Here is an 18,519-nt window from a genome sequence, read left to right as displayed (position 1 = left end):
AAGTCGTATTTTTTACAGTCCAGTTTGGAGCGGTTAATATTAAGCTTGAGTCTGTTGTGTGCTCTTGTGTTGTTGTGGTTGAAACTGAAGTAGTCTTTGATAGGCAGGACATTGCAGCATAGGATCTTGTGGGCAATACTTAGATCATGTTTAAGGCATTCTAAGCTTTCAAGACCCAGGATTGTAAGTCTAGTTTCGTAGGGAACTCTGTTTCGGGTAGAGGAGTGAAGGCTCTTCTGGAGAAGTATCGTTGGACATTTTTGAGGGTGTTAATTTTTTTAATGAAGGGACATGGTGGCTAAGATGCTGAATTTGTCGATCAAAAGGTTGGCAGTTCAGTGGTTCAAATCCCTAGAGCCCCATAACTGAGTGAGCTCCCATTCTCAACTTCTGTCCCAGCTTCTGCCAAACTAGCAGTTCGAAGGCACATAAAAAATACAAGTGGAAGAATAGGGACCACCTTGGTGGGAAGGTAACAGCGCTCTGTGCACCTTCGGCATTTAGTCATGCCAGCCACATGACCACGGAGAATGCCTAGGGACAGCACTGGCTGTTCGGCTTTGAAACGGAGATGAGCACCACCCCCTAGAGTCGGAAACAACCAGAACTTTTACCTTTACCTTAGTTTCACAAAAAGAAAAACTTGGGTGATACTATAGCAGTGTTTCAATATTTGAGGTGGGGATGCCCCAAAGAAGAGGGAGTCAAACTATTCTCCAAAGCACCTGAAGGCAGGACAAGAAGCAATGGGTGGAAACTAATCAGGGAAAAAAGCAATCTGGAATTAAGGAGGGATTTCATGACAGCTAGAACAATTATTTAGTGGGACAAGTTGCCTTTGGGAATTGTGAGTGCTCCAACACTCCAGAGTTTCCTGCTTGAGTAGTGGGTCGAATTAGAAGACCTCCAAGGTCCCTTTCCAACTCTGTTATTCTAGTCCAGGGGTCTGCAATCTTAAATGCTCAAAGAGCCATTTGGACCCATTGCCAACAGAAAAAAAAAACCATCAAGAGCCACAAAACCTGGGTGGGTGTGGCCAACTCGACCTCACTCACTCACTCCCACCCAGTCACATGACCCTGCCCCTTTACCACTACCCATCTGGTCATTAAGACAGACAACTGGTTGTTAAAAACCACCAGAAGCTACAAAACCCTTTTACCCCCCTCTCCCTTTCTCCCCCCCTCTCTCTGCCCCCTCTCTCCCCATCCCTCTCTTATAATAATAATAATTTATTAGATTTGTAAGCTGCCCCTCTCCGAGGACTCGGAGCGGCTCACAACAAACAATACACTATACAAAACCAATATAAAAAACAATATTTAAAACCCTTATTGAGAACAATCATGCAATCCAAACAAATCATATGTAAAGCGGAACAGCCGAGGGGTATATCAATTTCCTCATTCCTGGCGACATAGGTGGGTTTTCAGGGGTTTATGAAAGGCAAGGAGGGTGGGGGTGGTCCTAATCCCCGGGGGGAGTTCATTCCAGAGGGCTGGGGCCACCACAGAGAAGGCTCTTCCCCTGGATTCCGCAAGACAACACTGTTTCATCGACGGGATCCGGAGAAGGCCAACTCTGTGGGACCTAATCGGTCACTGGGATTCATGCGGCAGAAGGCGGTCCCGAAGGTATTCTGGTCCGATGCCATGTAGGGCTTTATAGGTCATTACCAACACTTTGAATTGTGACTGGAAACTGATTGGTAGCCAGTGTTATCTCTCTATGTATCTCTCTGTTGCTTTCCCCAACTCTCTCTCCCTCTCTCCTCAAATGGTATAGGATAGTGATGGTGAACTTTTTTTGGTTCACATGCCAAATGGGTGTGGGGGTGTGCTAGCATGCATACACGTGCCCACACTCCTTCCCTCCCCCTCCCGTGCATGCGCACCCACCGTGCTGTCCTCCCTTGCGCATAGGCACAGGCCTTTCTGAAGCCTGGTAGGTGAAAGAAAATGCCCTAAGTTTGAAAAAAATGGACTTCTGGTTTGCCCATGCTGTTTTTTGTACTCTCGGGCTTCAGGAAGCTTTCCAGAACCCTTCAGAGTGCAAAAACCAGCACAATGGCAAACTGGAAGTGCGTTTTTCCAAACGTCTGGTTTGTCCATTGGGGGATTTTTGGGGGGGGGGGGGGGGCTTCCGGGCCTTCAGAGAAGCTTTCCTGAAGCGTCCAGAGGACGAAGCTTTCCCAAGGCTGAAAATTAGCTGGCCAGTGCGTGCATGCGCGCTGGAGCTGAAGATTAAGATTTAAGATTTATTAGATTTGTATGCCGTCCCTCTTCGAAGACTCGGGGCGGCTCACAACAACAACAATACAATACATAGAATACAAATCCAATAAAGTTAAAAAACAAGATTTAAAACCCATAGATATTAAAAGCAATTATACTGCACAATCACACCATTCTCATATATTACAGTCAGGAAAAAAGGTGGTGGTGGGGGAAGAGATAATTATTCCCTCCATGCCTGGCGACATAGATAGGTCTTCAACATCTTGCGGAAGGCGGGAAGCGTAGGGGCATGGCAAAGTCTCACATGCCCTCCAATGTGGCTCTGTATGCCACCTGTGGCACATGTACCATACATTTATTTTATTTATTTATTTTTATTTATTACTTAGATTTGTATGCCGCCCCTCTCCGAAGACTCGGGGCGGCTCACAACATGTAGAAACAAATCATAAGTAAACAGACAAATTTAAAAATATTTAAATATTTAAAAAAACCCATATGCTAACAGACACACACACAGACATACCATGCATAAATTAAACATGCCCAGGGGGAGATGTTTCAGTTCCCCCCATGCCTGACGGCAAAGGTGGGTTTTAAGGAGTTTACGGAAGGCAGGAAGAGTAGGGGCAGTCCTAATCTCCGGGGGGAGTTGGTTCCAGAGGGCCGGTGCCGCCACAGAGAAGGCTCTTCCCCTGGGGCCCGCCAACCGACATTGTTTAGTTGACGGGACCCGGAGAAGGCCCACTCTGTGGGACCTAATCGGTCGCTGGGATTCGTGCGGCAGGAGGCGGTCTCGGAGATATTCTGGTCCAATGCCATGAAGGGCTTTAAAGGTCATGACCAACACTTTGAATTGTGACCGGAAACTGATCGGCAACCAATGCAGACTGCGGAGTGATGATGAAATATGGGCATACCTAGGTAAGCCCATGACTGCTCTCGCAGCTGCATTCTGCACGATCTGAAGTTTCCGAACACTTTTCAAAGGTAGCCCCATGTAGAGAGCATTACAGTAGTCGAACCTCGAGGTGATGAGGGCATGAGTGACTGTGAGCAATGAGTCCCGGCTATGAGATCTCCTGCTTGAGCAGCAGGCTGGACTAGAAGACCTTCTCTTCTCTTCTTGTCTCTTGTCTTCTCTTGTCTTCTTGTCTCTTCTCGTCTACCTGCATGACAGCGCTTTCCCCCTTCCCTGCCTTTATGTTCCAGAGTTTGCATTTTTGCAACTGATTTTTGAAAATTTCTGAAACAGAACAGCATCAGGCAGATGAAGCCGTGAGTAGCTGATGAAACTGTACACTTGATCTCAGCAACCCTGGTACTTGTCAGATTCCTAAGCAGTTTTGCAAACATCTGCAATGAACATGACAGTTTCTGGTTTCGGTATCTACTGTTGCTGCTTGGGGTGTCTTTCCCATCTGTATGTGGAAGTATAAAAAAGTCTAACTTGGATTATGAACTTGAATTCTTTATGTGTGTGTGTGTGTGAGTGTGTAACATGTTTTTGCTGAATTTGAAAATTAAGGGAAACTAGGATAGATCTATTTAGGTCTTGTTCTGGCCTCATCAACTAGCCATACCCTCACTGGGATTTGAACTTCGACAGAAAAAAACGTGTGTGTGTGCAAAGGCCAGAAACAAAACAATAACCCCAGCAATTGCATTTCTGTAATGAAGTTGACCTTATCACTGAATTGTTGCCCTGTTGTCTGTGATACCATTTCTTCCCTCTTAGCGAATATTTTTGAGGGGGAGAGGAGATGAATTATCCTGTAGATGGACTCCCCGGGGGGGGAGGGAACCATCATTTGGGAGAACTCTAGAACCAATCAAAGATAGGGAAAGGGGGAAAAGAAGTTTTGAGTCTTTTTCTTCGAAGACTCTACTGCTACTTTCAAAAATAGAGAATGTCTCTAGAGAAAAGGAGGAGGAGGTGGCAATAATAATAACAACAACAACAACAACAACAATAATAATAATTTATTAGATTTGTATGCCGCCCCTCTCCGAAGACTCGGAGCGGCTCATAACAACAGTGAACAATGTAAACAAATCCAATACTTTAAAACTATCTAAAAACCCTTATCATTAAAATAACCACACAATTCAATCATACCATACATAAACCATATTAGCAAGGGGATACATTGGTGGCCCCATGCCTGGTGACATAGGTGGGTTTTCAGCAACTTACGAAAGGTGAGGAGGGTAGGGGTGGTTCTTATCTCCAGGGGGAGTTGATTCCAGAGGCCGGGGCCGCCACTGAGAAGGCTCTTCCCCTGGGGCCCACCAGACAACATTGTTTAGTCGACAGAACCCGGAGAAGGCCAACTCTGTGGGACCTTATCAATCACTGGGATTCATGCAGCAGAAGACGGTCCTGAAGGTATTCTGGTCCGCTGCCATGTAGGGCTTTGTAGGTCATTACCAATACTTTGAATTGTGACTGGAAACTGATCGGCAGCCAGTGCAGGCCACGGAGTGTTGACAAGACTTGGGCGTATCTGGGAAAGCCCACGATTCCTCTCGCAGCTGCATTCTGCACGATCCAAATTTTCCGAACACTCTTCAGAGGTAGAGAGCGCTGCAGTAGTCGAACCTTGAGGTGATGAGGGCGTGAGTGAGGTTTTCTTGCAGGCATTTCATCACCCAACCAGTAACATCACCAGTACTAGAAGGGAGTGGAGAGGAGGAGGAGGAAGAGGAGGAAGAGGAGGAGGAAGAGGATGTTTTCTTGCAGACATTTCATTACCAAACTAGATAACATCATCAGTGCGAGAAGAAATGTGGGTTTTGGGGATAAAAGGAACAATAGGAGGAGAAGGAAGAGTAGGAGGAGGAAGTGGAAGTGGTGGTTGAGGTTTTCTTGCAGGAATTTCATTACCTCGCCAGGTAACATCAGGAGTAAAGTTTGTTGTTCATTTCTATGCTCATGGCTTGCCCTGTTCAATGGTCTTTGTGATCCCTTGATTAGGCTGTCCTTTACTGGTAGCTTGTTTGTCTGTATCGAGAGTTCTTTGTTTTGGGTATTGTTTACTCAACTGAATTTCTCCTTTGTTAACTTGGTGTGATAAAACGGAGCTTGGCACACTTGACTTTTTACAGTGTCATCCAGGCTCTATTGACAGGCACCTTTAATTTTGCTCTTGAATCCTGGCTATTTCCTAAGAAAACAATGGGATTGGTAGCCATTCTCCACCCACCAAAGTTAACCAGAAGCCACCTCTGCTTATTTGCTGACCTGGCAAAATTCTTGCCCGATGCTTTTCATCTTCCTCTTTCATTCTCTTGAAAAAAAAATGTATGTCATTGCTGGAAGGAAGCCATTGCAATCCGTAATTGCAAACCCCCCCCCCCAACCCACAGTCTCTTCGGTCCTTCTTTGTTCTGTTGTTATTGTTGGGGGAAAAAAGAAAGAAACAGCTGTTTTGCTGAAAAACTGGATTAAATGCTTCTTTTGCAGCCTGGCCCGTTCGGTCCTCTTCTGGAGAAACTTCCCATTTCACATGTCCAGAGCTGTAACATAGGAGACCTAATGGTGCACTTGCCGGCTTAGAGAGAGCAACGACTTAAAAAAACGAGGGCATTTTTTGGGCCAAGGGAGCATGAAGCTTGTGTCGCCAAGGACCGAGGGAAGGCTGCAGCCCTCGAGACCGGTTCTGTTTATAGCTCAGCCGAGGAACGCCGCCGAGGCTCTTCTGGAATCTGCTTTCAGCCGTAACCTTCTCCTCCGGGTTAGTGGTTACAGCTAGGTCATCTGTGCAATGCACGCTCCCCTCCAGCTGGTTCACATGAGGTCTCCGCTTGTCAAGCCAGCCTGCTGTGAGAACCTTGAGCATGCTTCTTGCCTGCTTCCTTTTGACAGAGATTGGGCGGCATGTGGTACTGGTGTAGGATTCCACTGGTAATCCTTGATTTTGCAATCGGCAATGGAGCCCGATGTCTTTGTGGTTAAGCAAGACAGTCATTAAGTGAGCTTCGCTCTGGGTTTTGACTACCTTTCTTGTCGCAGTTGTGAAGTGAATCTGTCAGCGTCGCAATAAACATCCAATAAATAAATCAGACTGCAAATCTTGGCTTTCTTCCAAATTCCAGCTTATTAATAGAGCCATGTGGGATATGAACTGTGGTCAAACCGATACTAAATTCCCCTACTGTTCTCTACCCAGGTTAAGGTTCATCCCTTGTCCCCGCATCCACAAGTTCATCACGTGGACCACTCCGATTCTCTCTTAAAAAAAAAAAATATTGGATATATACATTAAAAAAGAAGAACAAAAGAACAAAAGCAATACATATACTATATTATACATTATCACAGATGTAATCAACATATCTGGGGAAGATAGGGCGAGGACAAAATGACAGAGAGAAGACAGAGGGAAAGGGAAGAGAAAGAAAAAGTACAAAGGAGGGAAGGAGAGAAGAGGAGGAGAAAAGAAAAAAGTAAAAAGAAAAGGAATAAAAAAGGAAAAGGAAAGTGAAAAAGGAGAGAGAAGAAGAAAGAGACCAGCGTTGATGCTGGGGCTTCAATACTATACACCCTATAGTTCAAATATGTAGGTGGTATAAATTTCCCTATGGTTTTAATTGTACACAATGGTGTATTAGTTAGTAATTTAAGGGTTTGTTCACTCAATTTATTTAAAGTCCAGAGATTGTATCGATCGGTGTCTACTGTAGGTCATATCAGATGCAATGATATAATTCGTTTCATGAGTTATTAATTTTACAAGATGTTTTCGTTGGATAGTCTTCTTGATGGGTAATTTTTAAGTATTTTCTTTGTTTTAACCAATAGTACCATTTATTCCAGGCCTTTGAGAAATCTGTCTCATCCCTATTTTGAAGTTCCATTGTTAATTTTGACATTTCAGCACATTCCGTTATTTTAATCAAAAGGGATAAGGTGGTTGGTCTGATTCTCTCAATATCCACACTCCTCCCTGTACTTCTGGATGGTGCTGAACAAAGGATGACCTTGAATCTTCTGGAAGGAATTTGTTGTGCCTAGTATTTTTTCCTCTCATGCAACCACAGTACTATTCTACTTGTGTCAGGCCAAAGTCTCTAACTCAAAACGAAGGCTTCATGCTGGCAGTATCACTGCAGTTGTGACAAAGTGAATCCTGCTTCCCAGTGGACTCTACTTGTCGAAAAGTCGCTAACGAGGATCGTGTGACCGTGAGAGAGCGCAGCCGTCATAAATATGAGTCCGTTGCCAACGACTGGATTTTGAGGGGGTCCTTGGTGTTCTCTCAGTGTGCTTGTTTCCTTGCAGGCCTTTCAATCACCCTAATCCAGTGATGGCGAACCTATGGCACAGGTGCCACAGGTGGCCATATCTGCTGGCACGTGAGCCGTTGCACTCACTCATCTCCACTGTGCATATGTGTGGCTGGCACCGAGGCTCTGGGAGGGCGTTTTTGGCTTCCAGAGAGCCTCTGGAGGGATGGGGGAGGGCATTTTTACCCTCTCCCAGCTCCAGGGAAGCCTTTGGAGCCTGGGGAGGGAAAAACACGAGCCTACTGGGTCCACCACAAGTTGGGAAACAGGCCACTTCTGGCCTCCCGAGGGCCTCTGGGGGGTGGGGGAAGATGTTTTCGCCCTCCCCAGGCATTGAATTATGGGTGTGGGCACTTGTGCATGCACGATAGCGCGCACACACGCTCTTTCGGCACCCGAGGGAAAAAAGGTTCACCATCACTGCCCTAACCCAATTAACCAGTGGAACAGCTTGCCTCCAGAAATTGTGGGCGTTTTATTACTGGAGGTTTTTAATAAGAGACTGGACAGCCTCTTATCTGAGATGGTATAGGTCAAGGGTAGGCAAAGTTGGCTCTTCTATGATATGTGAACTTCAACTCCCAGAATTCCTGACTAGCATGATTGGCTCAGGAATTCTGGGAGTTGAAGTCCACAAGTCATGGAAGAGCCAACTTTGCCTACCCCAGGCATAGGTTCTCCTGCTTGAGCAGGGGGCTGGACTAGAAGACCTCCAAGGTCCCTTCCAGTTCTGTTCTATTCTGAACATCATCATCACTAGCACTGATATTACCCACCCTGTTTCCCTGAAAATAAGACCCCACCGGAAAATAAGCCCTAGCATGATTTATTTTAGGATGCTTATAAATAAAATAATAAGCCCCTGTTAAGATTGTCAGCCAAATGGACACATATAGTAACTGTATTATCCCCAAAATAAGACCTAACTGGGAAAGACAGCGAATCATTTTTGGATCATGTGCCAAAGGTGTGTGTGTGTGTGTTTGTGTGTGTGTTAGCATGCATGCACATGCTCACACTCATTCCCTCCACCCCACATGCATGTAAGCCGCCCCCCCCCTGTGCTGCCCCTGTGCATGCACCCAATCCCACCATCCCCGCGCATGCACACAAGCCTCACTGAAGCCTGGGTGAAAAAATGGCCAAACAGGCAAACCAGAAGTTCGGAAAAATGGATTTCCGGTTTGCCCGTTGTGCTGTTTTTCTCCCTCTTGGAGGCTTGAGGAAAGCCTCTGGAGCTTGGGGAAGGCAAAAAACTGGCCTCTCAGAAGTCAGCAAACCGGCTGAAAATCAGTTGGCTGGCAGAAGGTGCGCACGCATGCGCAGTGGAGCTGACCTGGGCATGGCTTATGTGCTGGGAGAAATGGTTCTGCAGTTGCCCTGAGAACTCAGAGAGGGGCGGGATATAAAACCAAACAATAACAACAACAACATCATCAACAACAACAACAACAATAACATGCTGGTACTTGTGCCATAAGTTCGCCATCATTGTTCTGGATGATTTTATTCAAAAAGAGATTGTGTGAAATAAAGCCAAGCAACAATATCTTTTAAAATTCAGGAAAAAAACTTAAGGAAGGAATCTGATATTATGTTGGTGGGCATGTCAGTCTTTACCTAGATAGAATATTTGTTTTTGTTTTGTCATTGGCTAGGTGCCAAGTGGATCAGTTGGATATATTTTATTTTATATATTTCCTTTTTTATGTGTGTTTGTAATTGTTTGCTAGGAGTCAAGAAGACCAAGTGGATATTTTGGTTGTTTAGACATGGGGAGTTAAGATGAGTTTATAGAAAAGCAGCCATGACGTAGGAATATTTGTGGTCGTGGGAATTTTCGACTAACTTGTTTTAATGAGAAGGAGCCAGAGAAAGGGACAATCTTGAATAGCTGTTGGATTTTTTTCCTGTTCCAAAGATTACACATAAGGAAACTTTACCCTTGTTTTTATCTGCTAAATTTTGTCCAAGATAAATGTAAAAATGTACACCTAAAACATACCCAGGGTGACATTTTGGTATCCATTCAGAATAAGAGAGTAAAAGAATAATAGACTTTGAAGGGACCTTGGAGGTCTTCTAGTCCAACCCCTGCACAAGCAAGAGACCCTATACCAGGGGTGCAAACTCAATTTCATTGAGGGACGCATCAGGGTTGTGTTTCAAGGGCTGGCGGGCTAGATTTAAGCCAGATCTGGCCCACGGGCCCTGAGATTCACAGCCCTGCCTTATACCATTTCACACAAATGGTTGTCCGGTCTCCTAACCCACAGCTTCTGGAGGCAAGTTGTTCCACTGGTTTATTGTTTGTTTGTTTGTTTATTCGATTTTTATGCCGCCCTTCTCCTTAGAATCAGGGCGGCTTACGACATGTTAGCAATAGCACTTTTTGACAGAGCCAGCCTATTGCCCCCACAATCTGGGTCCTCATTTTACCCACCTCAGAAGGATGGAAGGCTGAGTCAACCTTGAGCCGGTGATGGGATTTGAACCGCTGACCTGCAGATTTAGCAGTCAGCTTCAGTGGCCTGCAGTACAGTAGTCCCTCACCTATCGCTGGTGTTACGTTCCAGACCTGGCCGCGATAGGTGAAATCCGCGATGGGGAATTTATCGACTGATAGTACTTATTTAAGTATTTATATTGTAATTGTTTGGTAAGTTTTCATTGTTTTAAGTGTTTATAAACCCTTCCCACAGAGTATTTATTTTAGATACAGTATTTAAATACAGTATTTACAATTTTAGATATATATATATTTTTTAAAAACCTGCCGATCGAGTTCGGCGGACTGTTTAAAACTGCCGATCGACTTCCTCAGAAACCCGCAATGAAGTGAAGCCGCAGTAGGTGAAGCGCGGTATAGCGAGGGACTACTGTACAGCACTCTACCTGCTGCGCCACCCTGGCTCTTCTGTTAGGAAATGTCCCACGGCTATTCGGTCATAATTCAGGTGCTTGCCATGTATTTATGACAGTCAAGCTGCGCCAGGGATGTGTGATCACTTTGCAACCTTCTCAGCTGGCTTCCCATAAGCAAAGTCAATGGAAAGAGCCAGGATTGCTTTATGATCGCACGATTCATTTAACGACTGCAGCGATTTGGTGAACGGCTGTGATACAAAATTTGTAAAATTGGACTCAAATGTTTTGCATTTCAGCAACAACCACAAATAGCCTCTCTAAAGCTATTTCATTTTTATGTATCTCAATTCACAATTCATTTAAAAACGGAACTTCAATTTTCTCTATCTCAATTGTAATTAATGCATTTATTAATTAATTTATCAAATTTCTAGGCCGCCCTTCTCCAGGGGACATTTCTTTACAAATGACATCTGTGTTTTTTATTTTTGCTGTCTGTGTAGACACGAGAGCCCATGCATCATTAAATGTCATTTAATCCCTAGCAGAGATGTTGTGTTACAAACAGGCTGTGTTAAATGTCAAGTCAGCTGTTCGCTGTTTGGTTTGTCCTCCGTTGCTGCGCTGTGGAATGGTCAGATGTGGCAGTCATTAAAAAAAATTCAAAGAAGCAACCTTTTGCAGCACAAATTAGCAACGCGTACCCCAAACATTGTGTGTTTTTTAAAGGTTAAGCATCATTTAGCCGAGATGGGGTGGGGGTTATAGTAGTGTGATGATGATGAATGAGGAATGAATAAATAAATGCTTCTCTCTCTCTCTCTCTCTCTCTAACTCTGTGTGTGTGTGTGTGTGTGTGTGTATGTCTCATGTGCCCCCCATCTCTCTCTGTATGCTTGTATGTGTGTGTGTATCTCTCTGTGTGTGTTTCATCTCTCTCTCTGTATCTCTCATGTGCATTTGTGTTTGTGTGTGTGTGTGTGTGTGTCTGTGTGTATGCCTTGTGTGTATTTGTGTCTCTGTGTGTGTGTGTCTCTCTCTCTTTATGTATGCCTTGTGTGTGTGTCCCTCTGTGTGTGTGTTTGTTTGTGTGTGTGTGTGTGTCGTCTCTCTCTCTCTGTATGTTTCATCTCTCTTTCTCTGTATGTCATGTGTGTTTGTGTCTCTGTGTATGTGTATCTCTCTCTCTCTCTGTGTTTGCCTTGTGTGTTTGTGTCCCTCTGTGTGTGTGTGTGTTTTTGTGTATGTCTCGTGTGTGTGTGTGTCTCTCACTGTGCATGTTTCATCTCTCTCTCTCTGTATGTCTCGCGTGTTTGGATTTGTGTCTCTGGGTTTATGTATCGTGTGTGTGTCTGTTTCTTTCTCCTTCTCTCTATATATGTCTCTCTGTGTGTGTATTTCTCGTGTGTGTGTATGTCTCGTGTGTGTTTGTGTCTCTGGGTGTATGTATCGTGTGTGTGTCTGTCTTTCTCTCTCTGTGTGTAGTGAGGTTGGCATTCTGCCCAAATCAGCAGCTTTTCATCATTTTATCTGAGGAGGCCTTGGTTGTTGCCTTCAATTAAGTCTCCTACAGCAACCTGCTTTCTGGATCAGCTGATTTTCCATTGTCCAAACATTAAGAAATGCAGTTGCAAGCTTCCTGTATTATTTATTGATTTTAAGAGCCTTTTGGGAACTAGAACATCACTTTTTTCCTTTACGGAAGTCTATGGAGATTCTCCGTCATCCAACTCAGGGTTGTGCCAACAGTGTTTTTTCAAGAGGCAACTGGACTTCCTTGAAAATGTTTTGCTTCTCATCCAAGAAGCTTCTTCAGTTCTTCAGAATTGAGGAAAAGAAGCTTCTCGGAAGAGAAGTAAAATGTTTTTAAGGGAAAAAAATAAAATCCCAAGAAAATCCAGTTGCCTTTTGGAAAAGCACTTTTGGGGATGTCACCAGGTACAAATAACTAAGAGCATTTCTTGAGTTCAAAACACAGAAGAGTTTATGATTGTGACCTGGGATATAAGAATCTCTAGAAGGCAGTTCATGGTGAGTGTCAGGCCGAAGCCATCGTTTTGAGTTGGAGACTTTGGCCTGCCACAAGTAGAAGAGTACTGTGGGAATTGGGGATGGGTGGTTGCATGGGAAGGAAAAATGCTAGCCAAAACACAGTCCTTCCAGGGACTCAAGGTCATCTTTTGTTCAGCACCAGCTGGAAGTACAGGGGAGGATCATGAACATTGAGAGAACTGGATTGGTCCATGTAATGGGCAGTAATGGGAACCCATCCCTGATGCACACGATCCCCCCCACTCCCCCATTTCCTGTAGGCCTGTTTTTCACGCTTCCCAAGCTCCTTAGGCTTTCTTGCAGCCTGGGGGAGGCGAAAACACCCTCTATCATCCCCCCCAGAGGCCCTATGGAGACTGAAAACATCCTCCCAGACCCTCCACACGAGCCAAAAATCAACTGGCTATCGTGCACATGCGTGCTGGAGCTGACCTGGGGCAACAGCTTGCGTGCGGCAGATATGGCTGTATGTGCCACCTGTGGCATCACGGGTATAGAGTTTCCTGCCTGAACAGGGGGTTGGACTAGAAGACCTCCAAGGTCCCTTCCAACTCTTATTATTCTCTTATTCTGACTCATGGGGTAAGACTGAACAAAGACTTTTTTCCTAAGAATCTTTCTGGGCCACTGATTTTCAGTTTGAACAAAAGGCAGGTTAGGAAATCGTCGTAGCTCGTGTGGACAGTGACTTTAAAAGATATTTGAACTTGACCCGGAACCATGTTGAACTGACATGATCTCGGGGTGTGTGTGCGCGTGTATTTAATTGCTTCTGGCTTAACACTTGGATATTCTTGTGCCTTGGAAGGCCGGCTGCTGATATTTATGGCCTTCAAAGCACAGGATATGTTGCATAATCTCTTTGTCAAGGTCATCGGTTGAAGTGAGCTGTGCTGAAATGGGTGGGTATGAGGTGGAAATCAGTGGAGAAACATCTATGGTTCTTCCCCCTCTTCTCTTTCTCACATTTATGGTCAAAACTGGTACTTAGTGCATTGTGTCCTCTTGACACTCACATACATGTAAGGTAATGAATGACCCAGCGGCTTAGGATAGCAATAGCAATAGAATTTATTTATTTATTTGTCAAACAAGTATAGTATTATAGTACATATTAACATAACATAAGTAGAACGTAGTAATGGAAAGGATAATAAGTCAGTAGGACAGGGACATTAGGCACGAAGGTGCACTTATGCACGCCCCTTACAGACCTCTTAGAAAAGGGGAGAAGTCAATTGTAGATAATGTAAGGTTGAAGATTTTGGAGTTGGGGGAAGCAACAACAGAGTCAGGTAATGAGTTCCAGGCAGTGACCACTCTATTGCTGAAATCGTATTTTCTGCAATCAGGTTTGGAGCGATTTACATTCAGTTTATATCTATTACGTGCTCGTGTGTTGTTGTTGTTAAAGGTGAAGTAGTCCCTGATGGAGTACATTATGATGTATGATTTTATGAACAACAGTTAAATCAGTTCGGAGACAACGTAGTTGTAAATTTTCTAGATTTAGTATTTGAAGTCTGGAGGAGTAGGGTAATTTGTTACGTGAGGAGTGAAGGACTCTTCTTGTGATTTCTGGACTCCTTCGATTGTATTAATATCTGATATGCAGTGTGGATTCCACACAGGTGAGCTATATTCTAGAATAGGTCTTACAAATGTTTTGTATGCTCTGGTTAATAAATCAGTGTTTCTAGAGAAGAAGCTACATAAGATGAGGTTTACAATTCTTAATGCTTTTTTGGCAATGCTGTTACAGTGGGCTCTAGCACTTAGATCATTGGAAATGAGTACTCCAAGGTCTTTGACTGAGTGAGGGTCCTCTGTGAGTTCAGTTTTATCAAGTATGTATTTAGTATTCGGTTTCTTTTTACCAATGTGTAGGATGGAGCATTTGTTGGTAGAGATTTGAAGTTGCCAATTGTTAGACCATTCAGCTACATGGTCAAGGTCCTTTTGAAGAGTAGAAGTATTGTCAGTGGTATTAAATAGTTTAACATCATCAGCAAAGAGAACACAATTGCTTGTGATATTGTCACAGAGATCATTTATGTAGGATATAAAGAGAGTAGGTCCTAAAACACTGCCTTGTGGGACACCACTGTTAACTGGAGCAGGATTAGATATAGCATTACCTATTTTGACCACTTGTTTGTTGTCTGTTGGACAGGAATGCTGAAATCCAATCATGCAGAGGTCCAGAGATGCCATAGGATTTTCGTTTCAGAAGAAGTTTGTCATGAACTACTGAGTCAAGGACTGCAAATGTCTATATAGATTGTATCTATTGATCTACCCTAATCAAGTTGGGTAGCCCATATGTTTTTACACTGTAAGAGTTGCAGATTGCAGGATAATTTTTTCCTGAAACCAAATTGTTTGTTGGAAAGTAGGTTATTGGTTTCATGATGAAGTGTAATGGATTGGTTTATGATGGATTCCATGACTTTGCAAGTGACATAAGTCGGGGAGATTGGTCTATAGTTCTCAATGTTGCTTGGATCACCTTTTTTGAAAATAGGGATGACTGTGGATAGAGACCAGAGGTTAGGTGGGGAGCTAGTTGTAGAAGATATTTTGAAAATTATGCTTAGGGGTTCCGCCAGGGTTGAGGAGAGCTTTTTGAAGAAGTATGTGCATAGTCCTTCTGGTCCGATAGAAAGGGAAGGTTTTAGGTTGTGTAATGATTTTTTAACATTTTCCTCTGTAAATTCAATTTGTGTAAGATCATTGAACTTAGTTGAGTTGCGACTAGGAAATGCTTGGCATGAGCCCTTGCTATTAACAAAGACATAGCTAAAGAAGGTGTTAAAGAGGTTGGCTTTAATTGTTTCATTGTTATACTCTTTATCATTAGGTCCTTTAAGGGGTGCGATGAATCTAGAGTCTTTGAGTTTATTGTTTACAAAGTTATAGAAGGCACGAGTTGATTTTGTAGGTAGGAGGTTTTCTTCTTGATTAATGTGATAGTTGGTACATTCAGTCTTTATTTGATGACATAAATTCTTATAGCGGTTTTTAAAGTTTGCAACATGGCCTGTTTTATTTTTATGCCAGAGTAATCTTGTTTGGATTGTAGCTTTCTTATTTTTATGGGTAATTTATTTTTCTTGGTTTTGGTGAATATTAGATGTACATATAATTTTATGACTCTTTGGATTTCGAGCAAAAATATATTGTAATAGTCAACTACAGTGATGCAGCGGGAGAATATTGTGGTCCAGTCAAGAAATGAGAGATAAGATTCTATGTTTTCATAGTTGGCCTTTTTAAAGTTGAAATTGGTTGTCTTGTTCTTGGGGTTGTTTATTTGATGAAGTACATTGAGACAAAAGTCGATTGTGTTATGGTTGCTGTTATAAAGGGGTTCTCTTACTTTGAGTCCATAAATTGACTGTAAACTGTTGCAGAAGATGAGGTCTAGGCAGTTGTTGAGTCTGGTGTTGTCTGTAACTAGTTGCACTAGTCCTAGACTAGTGATAGCTTTGTAGAGGGTTGAGTGGATGGGTTCAGTTGTACATTCTTTTAGGGACCAGTTAATATGTGGTAGGTTTAAATCGCCAAGAAATATAAGAGGATGTTGGTAGGAGGTTGCCCACGTTAGTAGTGTGGTTAGCTTGTTCGCATGTGAGATGTCATAGTCAGGGGCTCTGTAACATAGGAGGAAGCGGAGTGTGGTGACTGATGTTAGTTCACATATGATAGTTTCTGGAATGTAAAGATCTTGTTTAACTTGGATTTCCTTTAGGTTGAGTGATTTTTTATAGAAGATTGCAACTCCACCTCCTCTTCGGATTTCACGGTCAGATCGGAAAACGTGGTAGTCATTAATTGTAATAATGGAGTTGGGGATACGTTTAACCATGTTTCACATATAAATATGATGTCATATTTGGTGGTTTTTAGTAAGGTAAGGAGCTCGAGTATTTTGTTAGCAATGCTTCTTAAATTTATTAGCTTACATTTAATGTTAGAAGTGATTGATGATGAGGAAGTAAGGGGCGTGCATCCCTAGTCTTGGTTGATTGGGAGTTGGTCTTGGTTGGAGGTGGGTAGGTAGTTATGGTGGATTTGAGCAATAGTTATTGGAGGGTTGAGGTTTTAATTGGAGGTGGGTAGATAGTTAGGATGGATTTGAGCTATAGTTGTTTGAGGCTTGAGGTTTATGGTGGATTGTTCTTGGTTGATGGAGGGTTGTTCTTGGTTGATGGAGAGATTTATGCTGGGATGGTTTTGGATGATGGAGTTTGGAGGGTTGGATGGTGGGATATGGGTCTTGGTCCTAATGCAACCTGCTCGGTAGTCAATGTATAGGTTGGTTTGTCCTTGATCTTGATGCTTTTTAAGTTCAGCACGAAGTTCACGGGATTGTATTCATTGTAATATGGATAGTTCCGGTCTTGCACGAAGTTTTTTAGGTTTAGAGTCATTTCGGTTGATGGAGTTTATAGTGTTGATGAATTTACCTTTGCTAATTTCATTTTTGCAAACGACTCTGCAAAATTGAGGTGCTGCCGAGCCATCTCTGTATTTAAACTCGTGGCCGTCTCTGGACACTGCAATGATTTTGTCCGTAGGGAATATTGGTGCAATGATATCGCGAATTTTATTGATATCAGGTTCATTAGTGGTTTCTAGTCCAAATAGGATGGCATTATTACATTTTTGTTCTCTTTCAAGGGTGTCTTTGATTAGTAGAGATATGTTATTTGGGTGGTTGGTGTGTTGATGAGGGGGTGGTTGATGTGGTTGATCATATGGGGGTGGTGGTGGATGATGGGTTATTGGTTGAGGGTTTTGTTGTTCTATTGAAGTGTGATTTAGGTCTATTGAATTTCTTTCTGCCTGTGTTGTGATTTTATTGTCCAAGGATGTGAAGCATGCTTGTATTCATGCTTCAATACGGGCTTCCATAGATTCAATGTAATCTTTTTGTGTAGATAAGGTTGATTCAAGATTGAGAAATTTATTGGACATGGTGATCAGTTCGTTAAGTTGGGTAGACATGTAGGGGGGAAATGAAAGAAGGTGGAAGCTTTTTGAAGGAAATTGGTTATATTTTTGTTTATTTCCAGGCAGGTGTTATGGGCGTAGTTTAGGCATATCTGGCATTTGTTGTATTCTTCTATACCATGGATGGATTTACTGCATTTGTAACAAATGTTATCTTTGTTAGAGGTATCATCCATTTGAGGGTGCTTGTATGTGGGGTTTTTTTATTTTTTTGTTTGGCATGGTTAATTTAGACTTATATACTGCTTCACAGTGCTTTACAGCCCTCTCTAAGCAGTTTACAAAGAGTAAGCATCTTGCCCCCAACAATCTGGGTCCTCATTTTACCAACCTTGGAAGGATGGAAGGCTGAGTCAACCTTGAGCCCTGTAAGAATCAAACTGCTGGCAGTTGGCAGATGTGGAAGCAATAGCACTTAGACTTATATATTGCTTCACAATGCTTTACATCCCTCTCTGAGCAATTTATAGAGTCAGCCTATTGCCCCCAACAATCTGGGTCCTCATTTTACCAATCTTAGAAGGATGGAAGGTCAACCTTGAGCCTACTGAGATTCGATCTGCCAAATTGCTGGCAGACGGTGATCAGCAGAAGTAGCTTGCAGTGCTGCACTCTAACCACTGCATCTTTAAAGGATGCTGTGATCTTTTTCCACATTCCTTTAGATGAAACCTGAGCATCTTTAATTGTATGCTGAAAAGGCAGGCAGTACCAAGAGGCAGTGGATTACGTAACAGCAATGGTCCCTGAACTGAAGAATCCGTTAAATGAAATAAGCCCCAGTTGTATTTGTTTGGGTTGAAATCCTGACGTTAATGGAAATTTACACACATATTTTTGTGGCATTTATATATCATGGCCCTATTTAGCAAAATGAAATTCAGTGTAGAGAAAAGTGAAGTCTTACACTGAGGTAAGGAAAAACCCAAAGTACACCTACCAGTGGTGGGTTTCAAATTTTTTTTACTATCGGTTCTGTGAGTGTGGCTTTGTGGGTGTGGCAAAGGAAGGATACTGTAAAACATCCATTCCCTCCTCACTCCAGTGCAAATGCCTC

General features: G+C 43.1%; 1 protein-coding gene across 1 annotated transcript in view; it reads left to right on the top strand.

Moving 5' to 3' along the window:
• Positions 1-399: 399 nt before the first annotated feature.
• Positions 400-18,519, top strand: part of LOC139155664 (SEC14-like protein 5) — a gene marked incomplete at its 5' end in the record, with an annotated part of 67,439 nt that continues 49,319 nt past the window's right edge. The window contains 2 exon segments of the mRNA XM_070730904.1: positions 400-472; positions 2,027-2,080. Of these exon segments, the coding sequence (XP_070587005.1) occupies positions 400-472; positions 2,027-2,080 (127 nt within the window).

The sequence above is a fragment of the Erythrolamprus reginae genome, unplaced genomic scaffold (genome assembly GCF_031021105.1).
Source record: "Erythrolamprus reginae isolate rEryReg1 unplaced genomic scaffold, rEryReg1.hap1 H_40, whole genome shotgun sequence".
In the NCBI taxonomy this organism is placed as follows: domain Eukaryota; kingdom Metazoa; phylum Chordata; class Lepidosauria; order Squamata; family Dipsadidae; genus Erythrolamprus; species Erythrolamprus reginae.
Note: the sequence above shows the minus strand (reverse complement) of the source record. Positions and strands in the feature narration are given on the sequence as shown.